This window comes from Balaenoptera physalus (assembly GCF_965194825.1).
Source record: "Balaenoptera physalus genome assembly, chromosome: X".
NCBI classification, from domain to species: domain Eukaryota; kingdom Metazoa; phylum Chordata; class Mammalia; order Artiodactyla; family Balaenopteridae; genus Balaenoptera; species Balaenoptera physalus.
In genome coordinates this window covers 95,715,203-95,732,825 of record NC_138903.1, presented here as the reverse complement: position 1 = coordinate 95,732,825, position 17,623 = coordinate 95,715,203, and the positions used below count along the sequence as shown (strand labels likewise).

The following is a 17,623-nucleotide window of genomic DNA, read 5'->3' as shown; positions in this document are numbered from 1 at the left end:
CCCTCATCTCTCCTATTTGTTCAAATTTTTTCTCTCCACTGGATCCTTCCCAACAGGTTTAAACATGTTGAAGTGTCTCTATTAAAAACAAAACAAAAGAAAACAAACAAACAAAAACTTGCTTAACCCCACACTTCACTCAAGCAACCACCTTCCCCTTCACAGCCAAACTTCCTGAGAGAGTGGTCTTTCTTACTGTCATTGTTTCCTTGCTTCCTGTCTACACCTCAGTCCACTTCCATCTAATTTCCAGACCTTTACTACAGCAAAAACTGCTCCTATCACAATAACCTCCATACTGTCAAAAGTAATGGGCATTTTTCATTTCTCACCTTGCTAGACTTCTTGGCAGCCTTTGCCAGTTAGTCACTTCCTCCTTCTTAAAATGTTCACCTCCTTGACTTTTTAAAAAGTTGAAATTACTCTTTTAAGATCGTTGTAGATTCACATACAGCTATAAGAAATAATACAGAGAGATCTCATATCCTTCACCTAGTTTTTCCCAACAGTAACATCCTGCAAAACCATAATATAATATCCTAACCAGAATATTGACATTGATACAGTCAAAATACAGAACAGTCCGATCACCACAAGGATCTCTCACAGTGTCTTTTAATAACCACACCCTCTTCTCTCCCAGATACTTGCTCTCCCGCATCCCTGCCCTTAACCTCTAATCAGTCCTTCATTTTTAAATTTCATTTCAAGAATGTTATATATATGGAGTCATAAAGTATGTAACCTTTTGAGACTGGCTTTTGGCACTCAGCATAATTCTCTGAAGATTCATCCAGCTCATCATGTGCATTGCGTAGTTCATTCCTTTTTATTATTGAGTAGTATTCCAGGGTATGGATGTACCATGGTTTAAGTTGTTTTGTATTCACCTGTTGAAAGACATTTTGGGTTGTTTCCAGTTTGGAGCTATTATGAATAAAACTCCAATGAACATTCATGTATAGGTTTTTGTGTGAACATAAATTTCCATTTCTCTAGGATAAATGCCCAGGAGTACAATTACTGGGCCATATAGTAGTTCTATGTTTAGTTTTATAAGAAACTGACAAAATGTTTTCCAGGGTGGTTGTACCACTTTTTACCAGAAATGTATGAGTGATTTTTTTATCTCCATCGTTATCAGCATTTGGTATTATCACTGTTTTTTATTTTTGCCATTCTGGTAGGAATGTAGTGTTTTTTGTTTTGGGGGGGTCTTCTGGTAGTTCTATTTGCATTTCTTTAATGGCTGATGATGTTTGACATCATTTCATGTGCTTCTTTGACATCTGTATATCCTCTTCAGTGAAATATTTGGTCATGTATTTTTCCCATTTTCTAATTGGACTGTTTGGTTTTTTACTGTTTTGAGACTTCTTTATGTATTTTAGATTTGAGTTCTTTGTTGGATATGTGGTTTGTAACACTCCTGCTGGTTTGTAGCTTGTCTTTTTAAAAAATTAATTAATTAATTAATTAATTTCTTTTTGGCTGTGTTGGGTCTTTGTTGCTCCGCGCGGGCTTTCTCTAGTTGTGGCGAGCTGGGGCTGCTCTTTGCTGCGGTGCGCGGGCTTCTCATTGCAGTGGTTTCTCTTGTTGCAGAGCATGGGCTCTAGGCGCACGGGCTTCAGTAGTTGTGGCGCACGGGCTTAGTTGCTCCGCTGCATGTGGGATCTTCCCGGACCAGGGATCGAACCCATGACCCCTGCACTGGCAGGCTGATTCTTAACCACTGCACCACCAGGGAAGCCCTGTAGCTTGTCTTTTAATCCTCCTAACAGAGTCTTTCGCAGAGCAAAAGTTTTTAATTAAGTTTTAAATTTTATCTAGCCCTAGGTTCTGAAGATTTTCTCCTATGCTTTTTCTAAAGTTCTATACTTTTATATTTTGCTTCTAAGTTTGCAATTCATTTTCATTTTTGTATAAGGTGTGAAGTTTAGGCTGAGGTTCATTTTTTTCTTTTTCTTTTTCCGTCTTTTTTTCAACTATGAATGTCCAATTGTTCCAACACCATTTGTTGAAAAGGCTATCCTTCCTCCATTGAACTGCTTTGAAAAAAAGAAAAACCTTGGCATATTTGTGTGGGTCTATTTTTAGGTTCTCTATTCTGTTTCAGTGATCTATGTGTCTATCCCTCTTCCAATGCCACATTATCTTGATTAGTAGTAAAATTAATAAATGTAGTGAGACTTAATAAATGATACCTATTTTGTTCACCACTGTATCCTCAGTTCCTTGAACAGTGTCTAGAAAATTGTAGATACACATTCTGAGGTGGAGCAATTCTGGGTGAGGATGATGTCACAAGCTACGCTGTCTAATAGAACTTTCTTCACTGATGAAAATTTTCTCTATATGGCAGCCACTAGGCACATGTGGCTATTGAGCACCTGAAATGTGGCTAGTGCAACTGAGGAGCTCATTTTTAATTTTTATTTAATTTTAGTTAATTTAAATTTAAATAGCCACCTGTGGGACTTCCCTGGTAGCGCAGTGGTTAAGAATCTGCCTGCCAATGCAAGGGACACGGGTTTGAGCCCTGGTCCGGGAAGATCCCACATGCTGTGGAGCAACTAAGCTGTGCACCACAACTACTGAGCCTGCACTCTAGAGCCCATGACCCACAACTACTGAAGCCCGCATGCTACAACTACTGAAGCCTATGCACCTAGAGCCTGTGCTCTGCAACAAGAGAAGCCACCGCAATGGGAAGCCTGCACACTGCAATGAAGAGTAGCCCCCCCTCACCTCAACTAGAGAAAGCCCGCGCACAGCAACGAAGACCCAATGCAACCAAAAATAAATAAATTAAATAAATAAATTTTTTAAAAGACCTGTCTAAAATAAATAAATAAATAGCCACCTGTGGCTAGTGGCTAATGTATTGGGCTGTACAAGTCAAGAGAGCAGCCATGAAAGAGCGTGACTAAAGTGGAGGCAGGTCACTATGGAGAACAGTATGGAGGTTCCTTAAAAAACTAAAAATAGAACTGCAATACGACCCAGCCATCCCACTACTGGGCATATATACCCTGAGAAAACCATAATTCAAAAAGAGTCATGTACCACAATGTTCATTGCAGCTCTATTTACAAGAGCCAGGACATGGAAACAAACTAAGTGTCCATCGACAGATGAATGGATAAAGAAGATGTGGTACATATATACAATGGAATATTACTCAGCCATAAAAAAGAATGAAATAATGTCATTTGCAGCAACGTGGATGGACCTAGAGATTATCTTACTGAGTGAAGTAAGTCAGACAGAGAAAGACAAATATCATATGATATCTCTTATATGTGGAACCTAAAAAAATGATACAAATGAACTTCTTTACAAAACAGAAACAGACTCACAGATTTAGAAAACAAACTTAGGGTTACCAAAGTGGAATGGTGGGGGGAGAAGCATAAATTAGGAGTTTGGGATTGACATATACACACTACTATGTATAAAATAGATAATCAACAAGAACCTACGTATAGCACAGGGAACTCTACTCAATACTCTGTAATAACTTACATGGGAAAAGAATCTGAAAAAGAATGGATATATGTATATGTATAACTGAACCACTTTGCTGTACACCTGAAACTAACACAACATTGTAAATCAACTATACTCCAACATAAAATTAAATTAAATTAAAAAAACAAAAAAACAAAATTGTCTTCCTCAAAGTCACTCCATTCAGCCCATAATAAAAGAGATCAACATACACTTGAAACTAACACAACACTGTAAATCCACTATACTCTAATATAAAATAAAAATTAAAAAATAAATAAAATGGAGGCAGGTCAAAGTCATTAGGTTTTAAGAAGTCAAGAACTGCTAGGCCAAAATTTTGGATGAATAAAACAGGTGAACAGTGAAGCCCCTCAGGACAATGACATGATATTGGCAAGGAAGGCTGTGTATTAAAAGCTAAAAGGCCTGATTTACTTTGAGGGCATGAACAGTGTCTAGACAACAAAAATGAGGTTGTGGTAGATGATTAGACTAGCATGTGACTTAATGTTGTGTTTCCAGCAGGGCAGAGAAACAATGGCCCGGAAGCTGCCTCAAAAAAGCAGGAGGCTGCAAGTCACTCCTGCGGTCCTTATAAATGAGTGTCCTTGGCAAAGTGCCAGAGTCAGCTAGGGCAAGGGGGAGTGAGTAGCATTTGGTGATGGTGACTAGGAAGAGCATGTAGGAGAGCTTGTTTATCACTCAGCAAAGGATCTGAGGGACACAGTACAAATATTTGCGAGGGAAAGAAATCATGGGAAGAAGGGCTGAGGAGAAGAAGCACAAAATAGTACAAGCGTACCTTGGAGATATTGCGGCTCAGTTCCAGACCACCGCAATAAAGTGAATACTGCAATAGATGGAGTGACACAATTTTTTTTTTTTTTTTTTTGGTTTCGGAAAAAAAGCCAAGCCCAAATGTCCTCTCTGTCACATGGCCCCACAGCATGTCCCTGGAGGTTTTGTGTCTGAGGCTGGTCCACCCCCCTCCCCTATCACTTCCTGGCCACCCACAGCATATGCTCAGTAAATATTAGCAAAGTGAGTTTACTTGATGTATGTTTTGGATGTCTCAGAATAAAGGAATCTTACACATTGAAAAAAAAGTTATGTTTACACTATACTGTAGTCTATTGAGTGTGCAGTAGTGTCATGTCTAAAAAAACAGTGTACATACCTTAATTTAAAAATATTTTATTGCTGAAAAATACTAACCATCATCTGAGCCTTCAGCAAATTGTAACCTTTTTGCTGGTGGAGGGGCTTGCTTTGATATTGATGGCTGCTGACTGATCACGGTGGTGTTTGCTAAAGGTCGCGGTGGCTGCGTCTTAAAATAAAACAGCAATGAAGTTTGCCACATCAATTGATTCTTCGTTTCACAAACAATTTCTGTATAGCATGCAGTGCTGTTTGATAGCATTTTACCCACAATAGAACTTCTATGAAAAATGGTGTCAATCTTCTCAAACCCTGACACTGCTTTACCAGCTGTTTATGCGTCAGTACTATTCTAAATCCTTTGTTGTCATTTCAACAATCTTTACAGCATCTTCCCCAGGTGTAGATTCCATCTTAATAAATCAATTTCTTTGGTCATCCATAAGAAGCAACTCCTCATCCATTCAAGTTTCATCATGAGATTGCAACAATTCAGTCACATCTTCAGGCTCCATTCCTAATTCTAGTTCTTTTGCTATTTCTACCACATCTGCAGTGACCTCCTCCACTGAAGTCTTGAACCCCTCAAAGTCATCCGTGAGGGTTGGAATCAACTTCTTCCAAACTCCTGTTAGTGTTGATTTTGACCTCTTCCCATGAATCACAAATGTTCTTAACAACATCTAGAATGGTGAATCCTCTCCAGAAGGTTTTCAATTGGCTTTGCCCAGATCCATCAGAGGAATCACTATCCATGGCAGCTATAGCCTCATGAAATGTATTTCTTAAATAATAAAACTTGAAAGTCAAAATTCCTCCTAGATCCATAGGCTACAGAATGAATGTTGTGTTAGCAATCAGAAAAACAACATTAATCTCATTGCACATCTCCATCAGAGCTCTTGGGTGACCAAGTGCATTGTCAATAGCAGTAATATTTTGAACGGAATATTTTTTTTCTGAGCAGTAGGTCCCATCAGTAAGGTTAAAATATTCAGTAAAACATGTTGTAAACAGATATGCTGTCATCCAGGCTTTGTTGTTCCATTTTTAGAGCACAGGCAGAGTAGATTTAGCATAATTGTTAAGGGCTCTAGGATTTTTGAAATCCTAAAATGAGCATTGGCTTCAACTTAAAGTCACCAGCTACACTAGCCCCTAACAAGAGTCAGCCTGTTCTTTGAAGCTTTGAAGCTTTGAAGCCAGGTATTTTCTCCTCTCTAGCTATGAAAGTCCTAGATGGCATCTTCTCCCAATAGAAGGCTGTTTCATCTACATTGAAAATCTGTTGTTTAGTGTAGCCACCTTTATTAATTGTCTTAGCTAGATTCTCTGGATAACTTGCTGCAGCTTCTACATCAGGACTTGCTGCTTCACCTTGCACTTTTATGTTACGGAGATGGCTTCTTTCCTTAAGCCTCGTAAACCAACCTCTGCTAGCTTCAAACTTTTCTTCTGTAGCTTCCTCACCTCTCTGAGCCTTCATGGAATAGAAGAGAGTTAGGACCTTGCTCTGGATTAGACTTTGGCTTAAGGAATTTTGACATGCCTTCCTCACTAAGCTTGTTTCTAGCTTTTGATTTAAAACGAAAGACATGTGACTCTTCCTTTCACTTGAACACTTAGAGAACATTTTAGCATTATTAATTGGCCTAATTTCAATATTGTTGTGTCTCAGTGAATAGGGAGGCTCAAGGAGAGGAAGAGAGATGGGGAAATGGCTGGTCCGTGGAGCAGTCAGAACACACACAACGTTTATTGGTTAACTCTATCGTCTCACATGGGTGCAGTTCTGTTCTCAACACAGGGTCTCCACAAAGTTTCAATCTGTAAAAAACACAATATCTGAGAAGCACAATAAAATGAGGTATGACTATATGAGAATGTGAGATATGATCGCAGCAAGGCTGCTCTCCCAAACTGCTGAGGTGGTGGCGGAGCCGGTCTCCTGGGAAAAGGCTCTGTTGTCCTGATTATGAACTCTATACTATTCAGCTTTTGAAACTGTTTGTGCAGGAAAGTGATTTTCTGTAAACCTGCAATGCCTATTAAACTTTGTATAAAAGTGAACATTTTGTGTAATAAATGTTTTTTTATTGTGGTAAATTACACATAACATAAAATGTATCATTTTATCTATTTGAAAGTGTACAGACCAGTGGCAGCAAAGTACAATCGTAACGAATGAATGGTTTTAAACAAAAAAACGCTGGTGGGGCGCATTTGTGGTGGTGGCCAATGATGAACTCTGGTGGCCTTCACTGTTCTCAAGGTTCCAAATGCAACGAAAGTATAGTGACAAGGTACTTCAGACCAAGTGCTGGATGAGGTACGCATGATCTTGAAGCAGCTGGTGGCTCTGGTCTGTAGGCTCTGAGGTGGGTGCATATACATTTAGTTCACTCAAAAGGAAGGCATAAGTGAATGTTCAGCCCAGTCCTCTCCTGCCTCTGAAGGCCCAGTAACACATTATTCTGAGCCACAGAAGTTAATGAAGCCTCTACTAGCCTTGTCTCCGGACCTGTAAAATGCAGTAATCGCCCCAGAGTTGTCACAAGGATTAAATATATGCAGACTACATTAGCGTAGTGCCTGACACATGGTTTGCTCTCAATAACTGGTTCCTATTATCATTATTATATTATGGTCCTGATCGAACTCTGCCTTCTAGTAGAGCTATTAGAACAGTGGACATATCCCCTCTGCTCAACTGAGATCTTGTTAAGGGAAAGGACTGTGCCTACTCATCTTTTTATACCCCATAAACCCAGCACATAGTAAGTAGTGCATACACATGTGTTGAATGAAAATATTCTCCCTTTATGTCTACCTCCTTCTTCCTCCAACCCTAGCCAGAGTCCACATGAAGTGCGCAGGTTTTGGGGTGAGATAGGTTTGAATTTTGGCTCTGCCACTTACCTGTGTGACCTTTGGCAAATTACTTAACCACTCTGCATCTCATATAGAACATGAAGAAAATAAATATCTACTTCATAGAATTCAATGAGAATATACAGTAAAGCACAATGCCTGTCACAGCTGAGTGCCTGAACAGTAATTCCTACTACTACTACTACTACTACTGTTATCTGTTTCTTTCAGAAAAGGGGGCATGCCTCCCCCCTCCCTCCGTTCTGATGGGCATTAAGTGAGAGAGAGGCTTGGTGAACGAGTGTGTGATACATTCACACTAGGGAATGGAACTTTTTTTTTTTTTGGCCGTGCCACGTGGCTTGCGGGATCTTAGTTCCCTCCCTGGCCAGGGATTGAACCCAGGGCCACCGCAGTGAAAGCACCGAGACCTAATCACTGGGCCACCAGGGAAGTCCCAGAATGGAACTTTTTCAAGGAAGATTTCCTGGATTGGAAAAGCAAGAAAGAGATAAGTGAGCAAGAGAAACGATCAACCATAAACAAAACTGAGAAGTGGGTGACATTGTTCTGTGGTGACTCCCTTCCACGCCAAGGTCATTACCTCTCTTTCCGATTTAGGCTTTTACTGATATGCCCAGACAGGCTTCCGTGTTGTCTGTCAGCGCTCTAGAACCTTCCCCTCTCCTGTTCTTACCACCTAGCTCACATGTTCTGTATGTTCTAGACTCTTGGAAACCAATCAGGAACTAACTTACTAACCTGAGGTGAGATGTTAACAGGCTGGCAATAGTTTCTTGTTTCCTCCCTGCACAGCACTTTTGAGCACCTTAACTCATGAGAGAGACTGGCTTATAAAAATTACAGGTCTGGGTGGTGGGGAAGGGGCAGAAGGGGGAGAGTCTTTGGACAGAGAAAACTTTCCCATGCTGCACAGGCAACTGCCTACTTAGCCCTTGGGCGGAGTGAGTCTTGAACAGAAGAAAAGGAAAACAAAGTGGAATAGGCAGGTGCTTCCCAATAAACTCCTTTGATGCCCTCAAAGTGCTAACAACCACAATAAACACCTCAAAGTGGCAGCCACCCCCTTTTGTATTCACACTCATTATCACTCTCATTGACACTACCTTTTGTGATCCTTTTTCTTTTGAGGCTTCCCCAACCCCTGCTTGCCTCAGATCCAGAGTCTGTTGCCACCTGCATTTGCCACCAGCTGGTAGACCAGACTCCAGCTTTCCACCATCCTTGGGCCTCCATTCCCATCACAGGCCTGCCTCTCTGCAATCATCTACCACCAGTGGACATCTCTGAACACCTATCACATGTAAGGTCCTATCTTTCCTCCTGGCTACTACTGAGATTGTGTAAAGTGTGGAGCTTTATGCACAAATGTGCCACTAGTTAGCTCACAGAAAGAGATATTTGAAGCTACTTTCCCAAGAATGGAGAGAGCTTTCAATTGATTTACCCACCTGGTTCCTTTAAAAAAAAAAAAAAGTGCACCAACACTAGGGTGATCAACTATTCTGGCTTTCCCAGGACTGAGGGGTTTCCTGGGATGTTCAGGAATCAAGAGTCCTGAATAAACTGGGATGGTTAGTTAAGTTACCCTCAAACATTTATTGACTGCCCACTGTTTATCTAGCATGACTTTAGGTACTGATGGGTTGCCTTCCAGGCCAGCCTTAAATGAATGGCAGGGAAAGTGATGCTCTAAGGCAAAAATGTGCTGGTAAAGTTTTAACAACCAGCTCTCCTGGGGAGGAGGAGGAGGGGGATCCCTAATTTGTAGCATTTGCCCATTTCTGTGTTGTAAACACTCCCATTATGGCCATTTTCAAGCTACCGAAGAGATGCAGAGTAAAACACCATTATTTAACATTTCCACTACACAAATACAACAGATGTGAATTACCTCAAGAGCACAGATGATAGTAAAATGTGATAAAAATAAGTAGGAAGTCATGAGTCTAGAATATTTATTACCTTTAATAAAATTTATGTAATTGCAAGTTTATATCATGTGATTTTTTAATAATGGCTTTAACAACTGATTGCAAAATTCCTGAAAATGTAACCATCAACTTTCACCAGTCAGTATGAGCCAGTTCCGGCACATCACTGAAAGAACCCTGGGAAATCACCCCTTTTCATCATGCACATGTCTCCCTCCCACTGGTATGCCACAAAAGACTGAAGACCAACCATTTGCAATTTATTCCTTTGATCTGAGCTCTGCCTTTAGTATACTAAGATGAGCAAGACCAGGAATAAGGACACAAGTTCTAATCTCAGTCTTATCATGAATTGGCTGTGTGACCTTGACCTCTTTGGATCCCAGGCTCCTTATCTGCAGAATAAGGGGCTTAGCCAACTGGTGTTCTTAAATGACTCTTTCAGACATGTTTGTGTGTGTTTGTGTGTGTATGTGTTTACAGCTCTGTTGAGGTACAATTCACATACAAAAAGCTAGATATATTTTCAGAGTACAACTTGATGAGCTTTGACTGAACTAATCACCACAAACAAGATAATGAGCATATCCATCACATCCAAATGTTTTCTTGTGCACCTTTATAATGTATCCCTTCCTTTCCTCAACTGCCACTAGGCAACCACTAATCTGCTGTCACTAAAGAATACTTTGAATTTTCTAGAATTTTATAAAAATGGAATCATACAATATATATTATGCTCTGATCTTTATTTCCTTTTTTCTGCTTACTTTGGATTAAATTTGATCTCCTTTTTCTAGTTTTTTATTATGTAACCTGAAGTCATTGATTTAAGACCTTTCTTTTCTGAAATAGCTGTTTAGTGCTATAAATTTCCTTCTAAGCACTGCATTAGCTATATCCCGCAAATCTGTATGTCTCATGTTTTCATTTTCATTCTGTTTAAAATACTTTCGAATTTCCCTTGAGACTTACTCTTGAGCCATGGATTATTTAGAAGTGTGCAATTCTTTCCAAATATTTGGAGGACTTTCCATGTATTTTTCTTTTACTGATTTTTAATTTAACTCCGTTGTGGTCAGAGAACACACTTTGTATGACTTGCATCCTTTAACTTAATACTGAGACTTGTTACATGATCCAGGTATGGTCTATCATGGTAAATATTCAATGTGTACTTGTAAAGAATGTTTTCTGTTGTTGTTGGGTCGAGTGTTGTATAGATGTCAATTAGGTCAAATATATTATTTGTGTTATTCAGATTTTCCATATTCCTATTTTCTGTCTTTTTGGTCTATCCATTATTGAGAAAGATATTGAAGTCTCTGACTAAAATTATGGATTTGTCTATTTCTCAAGTCAGTTTTTTCTTCATGTATTTTGAATGTTACTAAAATGCACATATCTTTAGGATTGTTATGTCCTCATGACGAATTAGCCACATTATTATGAAATGGCCCGCTTTACCTCTGTTAATATTCTTTCCTTTGCAGTGTACGTTCTCTGATAATAATATAGTCACTCTAGCTTTTTAAAAAATAATGTTAACATAGTGTATCTTTCCCCATCTTTTATGTTTCACCTATTTGTTTTTATATTTAAAATGGATTATCTATAAGCAGCATATGGTTGAGTCTTTAAAAAATATTTTTTTCCATTCTATCAATCTCAGCCTTTTAATTGGGTTGCTGTGAGACCATTGACTTAATATGACTACTGATACAGTTCTATTCAAAACTACCATCTTGCTATTTTTTGTCCCAACCCTGCCTGTTATCCAATGTCCAGAAACTGCTGTTTCCCATATTTTGCCCATTTTTTGAGTCGTTCATGTGAGAGGGTAAATCCACTCACTGTTACTTCATTATTGCTGGAAGTAGAAGTCCTCTATGTTTTGTTTTTCATACTGACTTGTTATTTATATTTGGACATTTGTTATTATATATACGGACATTAGTCTTGTCTTTATACACATGACAAATATTTTCCTCCAGTTTATCAATATTCTTTTGATTTTATTTATGGTGATTTTTTTTCATAAAGAAATTTTTAATTTTGATGTTGTCAGATCTTTCTCTTCCTTTGGGTTTTTATGTCATGTTTATAAATGACTGCCCTGTATTTTCTTCTAAATTGTCATGTTTTAAAAGAAGAAAAATAACTCCTCAGTATGAATAAGTTTTATTTTTAACATCAAGTTTATTAATTATAAAAGTAATACATGCACATGGTAAAAATCAAGTAAAACAGAGGGCTATAGATGAAAATGAAAAGTTCCTTTCCTGTTCTCCCAATGCCCCTGCTTGCCAACTTCCTCCTGCCAGAGGTAACTTCTGTTAGCAATTTCTTGTATACATCCTTCCTTACATACTCTGGACACATACATACACATGCATATTTATCCTTTTGTACACAAACAGGACACACACACACACACACACACACGGTTCTGCAATTTTTCATTTAACATTATACCTTTGAGTTCTTAACGTGACTGAATTTTATCAGATGTTCACCAGACTGACAGAGGGACCAGGGCAGTCAGAGAACATAGTAAGGAAAGTGCACAGAAAAAGGCATATTCACCTCTGTAAAGCCAACACTTAGCACAAAACCTGGCACATAATAAATCCTCAATAAATAAGTGTTAAATAACTAAAGGGAAAAAAGAACTTGAGAAAACTGGAAACAAATTGCTATCTTGACCATTCTTCTCAGGCCAGACCGGGTCTCTAACTGAGAGTTACCACCTCCTAGGGCAGCAGGGAACAATACCTGATGATAGATGAGGACATGGAGAGCTGGACCTCTCGCTTGCAATAACTTTCCACTGTGTGTCTCTTCCCCCACTAGATTCGCCACCTCCAGCACACACATTTAGTTCAAATGCACAGTTCACACTGACTACACAGTCTGGGGGCTCAAAGACTACACAGCTCAACTATATTATAGGTACACACTCATACATACAGCTACCATTAATCAGTACCTACTGTGGGATAGGCACCATGCTGGGAACAGCAGCCCTGCAAGGTTAATGTCAATTTACCCCCATTTTATAGATTAGAAAACTGAGGCTCCAAGAATCCAAGTGACTTATTCAGGGTCACACAGCTAGTAAGTAGCTTCCAGAGACAGCTCTACACCTTAATCAGGTCAGCCTACTTTTCTGTCGGTCCCACAGGCTCTGTGCTATTTTCCTTGCCTGGCGCTCCCTTTCTCCACTTGTCTCATCTAGTGTTTTGTGGAAGCCAGGCAGAGATAGAAACATGGGGTTGTGCAGGATCCATGCTAGGCTATGGAATACGCTGTGAGGGATGAGTAGTGAGCCAGTCATAAGAGTCCATGAACAAGAACAAACACATGGGGGAGGTATTACAAGTTCAGAAAGGGAGTGGAGCCTGGGAACTGGAGAGCACCCTCAGAAGCCTAGGATATGAATATTGTGGCAGCTCAAGAAACTCTAATGCAAATATTTCTCTCTCCCTAGGTGCTTCTGGTGAGCTGCTCACAAACATAGCCCTTTTGCCTGCAGTCTTATAGCCACTGGCCAGTTTATCTCCCCGCATCTTAATCCTATTCATTCTCAAGGCCCATATTAAGTCTCACCTCGATGAAGCCTTTATCTGTTAACCCAACTCATTCCTCTCACTTTCTTTTGTGAATTACAGTTTTACTTAAAATCAGCACCATAATATATAACATGTGTTTGTCCACCCTCTTGTTCTTTGATCATTTCAGGTATCTTGTCTCTTTAAGTGGACTCCTTCACATGTCTTTTTTTCTATTGTTTCCCTGCCCTGTCTGAGTATTGGGAAACCTGGCTGGATGCTAGTCCCAACTCTCCCACTGAGCTGTGTGACTTGGAGCTCGTCACAACCTCTCGGAGCCTCATCTTCCGACCTTGGAAGGTTTTTGTAAAAACACAGTAAACATTGTAACACAATATAAGAATGTAAGGTATTATTGCTGAAGACATTTCAACTAAGGTGCTTCCACCTTTTACATCCTATTTAGTGGATGGTTCTATGTAAGAAATAGCAATCACTGCTGCTTGTTTCACACTAGCGTCCTCAGCAAAGGTTAACAGGTTTAGAACAAGAATACTGCACAACTGTTAGAGATGGTGCCAGACAGAGGAGGTCTATATGCAGCTGATTCAGGGGCTCTCCTTGGAAACTACCAGGTGATTCCAGGCTTGCTCATTTTTAAAGCTTCTATTTTTCTGAATGTTTCTTCATGTAAATGATCCGTGTCAATGCTATGAAAAATGAAAAGAATCTTGTGTCAAGTCAAGCCAACAGACGCCTTCAGTACCTTTCTTTCCTGTTCTTAAGGATAAGATTCCTATTCACACTTGCACCACAACACCACTCAGTTACTTCATCCACTCCAGTATCTACCTTCTCCCTCAGCCTTAACTCCCTTCCTCGGATCCCAAAAGAGAAAATGCTTAACTTCCTCTTGAACTCTCACTCCTATCCCTCCCTGCATTTGTCCAAGGCCCTGCTCCATGAGTCCATCAGTTCCCGATCCTGTATCTATAACCTCTCCCTCTCTATGGGCTCCTTTCCCTCAGCTTACAAATCTGCCTATCCTAAAAAACAAGACAAAAAAGAAAACGAAGAATCCCTCCCCAGACTACAACCCCACATTTCTTCTCCTTCTCACAAAAGTCTTGAAAAAGTAGTCTCCACTCCTTCTCCACTTCCTTATCTTCCATCTTCTCAAGTCACTGCAATCTGGTTTCCAGCCCCATCGCATCACTAAACAGCCCCTGACAAGGTCACCTATGGCCTCCTAATTGGTAAATCCAAAGGACACTTTTCAGTATTCATCATTTTGGAAATCTCTGCTGCATTTGACACTGTTGAGCAATTCCTCCTTGAAACTCACTTTTTCCATAGCTTCCAGGACACCTTTCTCTCTTGGTTTTCTCCATGGGTTTTCCTTTCCATACCCACCTCTTAAAAGTTGGTACTGCCCAGGGCTAATTCCCAAGAGATGTTCCTCAGAGGTTCTTCTCTTCTCATTCTCCCTAGAGGATCTCATCCATTGCCATGGCTTCAGCTATCACCTCCAGGGAACACTCCTATATCCAACTGTTACCTACTAGAAAACTTCCCACAATGTCCTGCAGGCACTTGAAACTCCACATGTGTATCCCTGATTAAAACCTATTGACTACAAAATTAGGTATAAACTCTTTCAAGTGTGTAGTGAGGTACAGTTTTTAGTTTTTAATAGATAGAAGCTAATCTTTATCTAGCAAAGTGAAATGAGTAGCCCTGCTAGTTATGCAATTGTAGGGTAAGTAGACACTTAATGCCATGGAAGTGTAAAAAGAACTTTAGAATTTTTTGAATGACTTAGCAAAAGCTGTCTTACCTCCTGACATGTATAACTCACTGCTGGAGAAGAGGCAGGCCAATATGCTTAGGAAGCCTGGAGGTCTTCCGGGAGTTAAGAGACCACCTACTCTCAACCCCTTCTTTCCAAATTTAGAATTAGGAACATGTGTCAGGGTGATCTAGGGGGCTTTATCCAAGGCCCAGTGCCTGGGAAAGGCACCAAGGCACCAAAAATAAAATATCTTGAAGAAAGAAGAAGGCTTAAGTGGGGCTCCTGACTCAACTCAGGGGCCTACATCTTTGTGGGCAAGGACTGGCTTCACACATACATACCTGTGGCTGATTCAAAGAGCTCGTCTAGACCCAGACACTCTGACACATATGGTACTTTAGAGAACAATGACTGCGCATTTGGGTGTGGACTGAAATATATGTAACCTCGGAGCCCCAGTATAACGGCACTGCAGGGCTGGGAGGGATCCACACCAGCCAGGGCACCACCATCCAGTCACCAAGCTCCTGTGGGACTGGGTAGGATCACCAGTTCTCAAGGTGAGCCCCATGTGGCAGGAAGAAACAGCAGTAGCAGTGGACTGATTCTCCAACCAGCTCTGGAAGCAAAACTGGCTCCATCCTTGGAACCAGTTTTGGGAAGGTGAGGAAAGGCCCCCAAATGTACTACTGCTCAGATATGTGAAAGAAAAGAGTGACAACTGAATTCGAACCCGGAATTCTGCAAACAGATCTTACTAATCACACATGGCATACAAGGCCTTGCCTACCCCCTCAGTCTCATTCTGCTTTGCACTTTATGCTCTAACAATAGCGAACTTCCTAGAGGTTTCCCACCTCTATCCCCCTCAAGTACCACAAAACATGCTGCTTATTGTCTGTCTACCTTTGCTCATGCTATCTCCTGAGCATGGACTACCCTTCTCCATCCTTACCCCTATGTCCCTGGCTATAGTCCCGAGACTCAACTCAGGTGGCCCTTCCTCCAGGAATCTTTCCCTGAGCCTCCTGGGCGGGGTGAGTTGTCTCCTGCCATGGTTCCCTTAAGATTTCATGATTACCCTACTGCATTCATCAGCTTATGTGCCTGTCTCTACCACTAGGTCCACTGGTCCCTAAAGAGTACAAATCATGTCTCTCATCTTACTCATTCTTGTCTCCCAGCACCTGGCACATTTGCCTAGCACATAGCAGATATTCAGCAAGTGCTTGTAAAATGAGTGAAGGTGAGCACTGTCCCTCTGAGGCCACAACCTCTTTTTTTCCCTCAATCTTCTGAAGGTCTAGATACCTAGTCTTTACTGAACATATCATCAACTGTCTCCTTGCCTTGCCCCCGGATGCTCTAAATTAATAACTGACTTCCTATATGCATTTACTAAACGCAAAGCACTGAACTAGAAAGTTTATGGGGAAAATACAATGAGGAATAAGATTCAGACCTCACACTGAAGCAGCTCTTAGAAAACAACCTTGTTCCTTCAGCCTTTCCAATTTTCAGACAAGACTCCCCTTTTAGGAGGCTCTCCTGGATTTATCCCCTCTCTTGCCCACCACCACATTAAACGATCAACAGTTTCCTCTCACTTTACTTGGGCAAGTATATATTTCTATTGATTTCAGTGTTAGCTGTCTTATATACACTCTGATGTTCAAAATTTACTTGAGGTCAGTGAATGGTGTCTACTCTGTGTGTGCGTGTGTGTGTGTCCTTTATTTTGTATTTTGAGCTACTATTGCACACTGCTATCAACTTGTAGATTGACAAATTACAAGGGTTTGAAGGCTGGCCTGAAAACACAATGGAAGCACATTGGTTAAAAGACAAAGGGTGAGAGAAACAGGAAACGGTGCAACAATTTACAATAAAAAATAAATAATGGCATCACAAAATAATTTCTCTGTGATGTCGTTTAGGACCTTTGCTGAAGCTTACACACCATAGGGTGCTACCACATTAAATTACTCTATATTTAAAGAAACATTAGGATTGATTGTTGAGTTTATTTCAACCTATGAAAATGCAGACTCCAGTCACCCTTTTCTGAGAAAGACACCAGGGAGGTCCCTAAACCCCTGAGGCTTATTATGTTGTGAATAATTCCCTCTTCCTGGGCAGTAATCACCACAGTCTCGAGTCTAACAGACTTCACTTTGCTAGTAGAGAACCAGCTTCTGTTTCAGCCAGACTTGTAATCAGGCCTTTATGCTGTTTTCATTTACGCTTCAATCCATCAAATTGGCTTTGGAATGTGGAATTTTTGCACTCAGCCTTTATTTTCCATTATGTGTTCCAGTTCTGAATGCCAGAAATAAATGGCCATTTGGCCACTGGTTAGCTGCCAACAGAGCATAGCTATATCCTAATTAAGAATTACTTTGTGTGTTATGCCAGCCTGCTGAGCTGGCAGATGGACATTGACCCGAAAGGGTGAAGACCTCCACTTTCTGTAACTGTAATTCTGTAACAGCTTCATCCCCCTGAGTCTTGAAGACTCTCAAAATGTACACATCAAGCCCTCTGGCAGGTATTAGAAGAAGAAAGGGAAAGGGTCTAACATTTGTGGAGTACCTCCTATGTGCCAGGGGCTGCACATTCATAATTAACGTCTCACTTCATGCAATCCCCATGCTAACACCAGGTAGTCAGGTACTACTCATGTTAGCCCCATTTTATAGACAAGGATACTCAAGTTCAGGGAGGTTAAGTAAGCATGGTCATATAGCTAGTAGATGCTAGACCTAGTATTTAAGCCAGAC

The 17,623-nt window shown here is 40.5% G+C and overlaps 1 protein-coding gene across 10 annotated transcripts in view; it reads right to left on the bottom strand.

Annotated features, from left to right (window-relative positions):
* Positions 1-11,679: 11,679 nt before the first annotated feature.
* Positions 11,680-17,623, bottom strand: part of LOC309653161 (NACHT, LRR and PYD domains-containing protein 12-like) — a 46,123-nt gene continuing 40,179 nt past the window's right edge. For all 10 annotated transcript variants that reach the window (XM_082447534.1, XM_082447539.1, XM_082447536.1 and 7 more), the window contains one exon: positions 11,680-13,761. In XM_082447534.1, the coding sequence (XP_082303660.1) occupies positions 13,680-13,761 (82 nt within the window). In that variant the 3' untranslated portion in view covers positions 11,680-13,679. The remainder of the gene's footprint in view (positions 13,762-17,623) is intronic.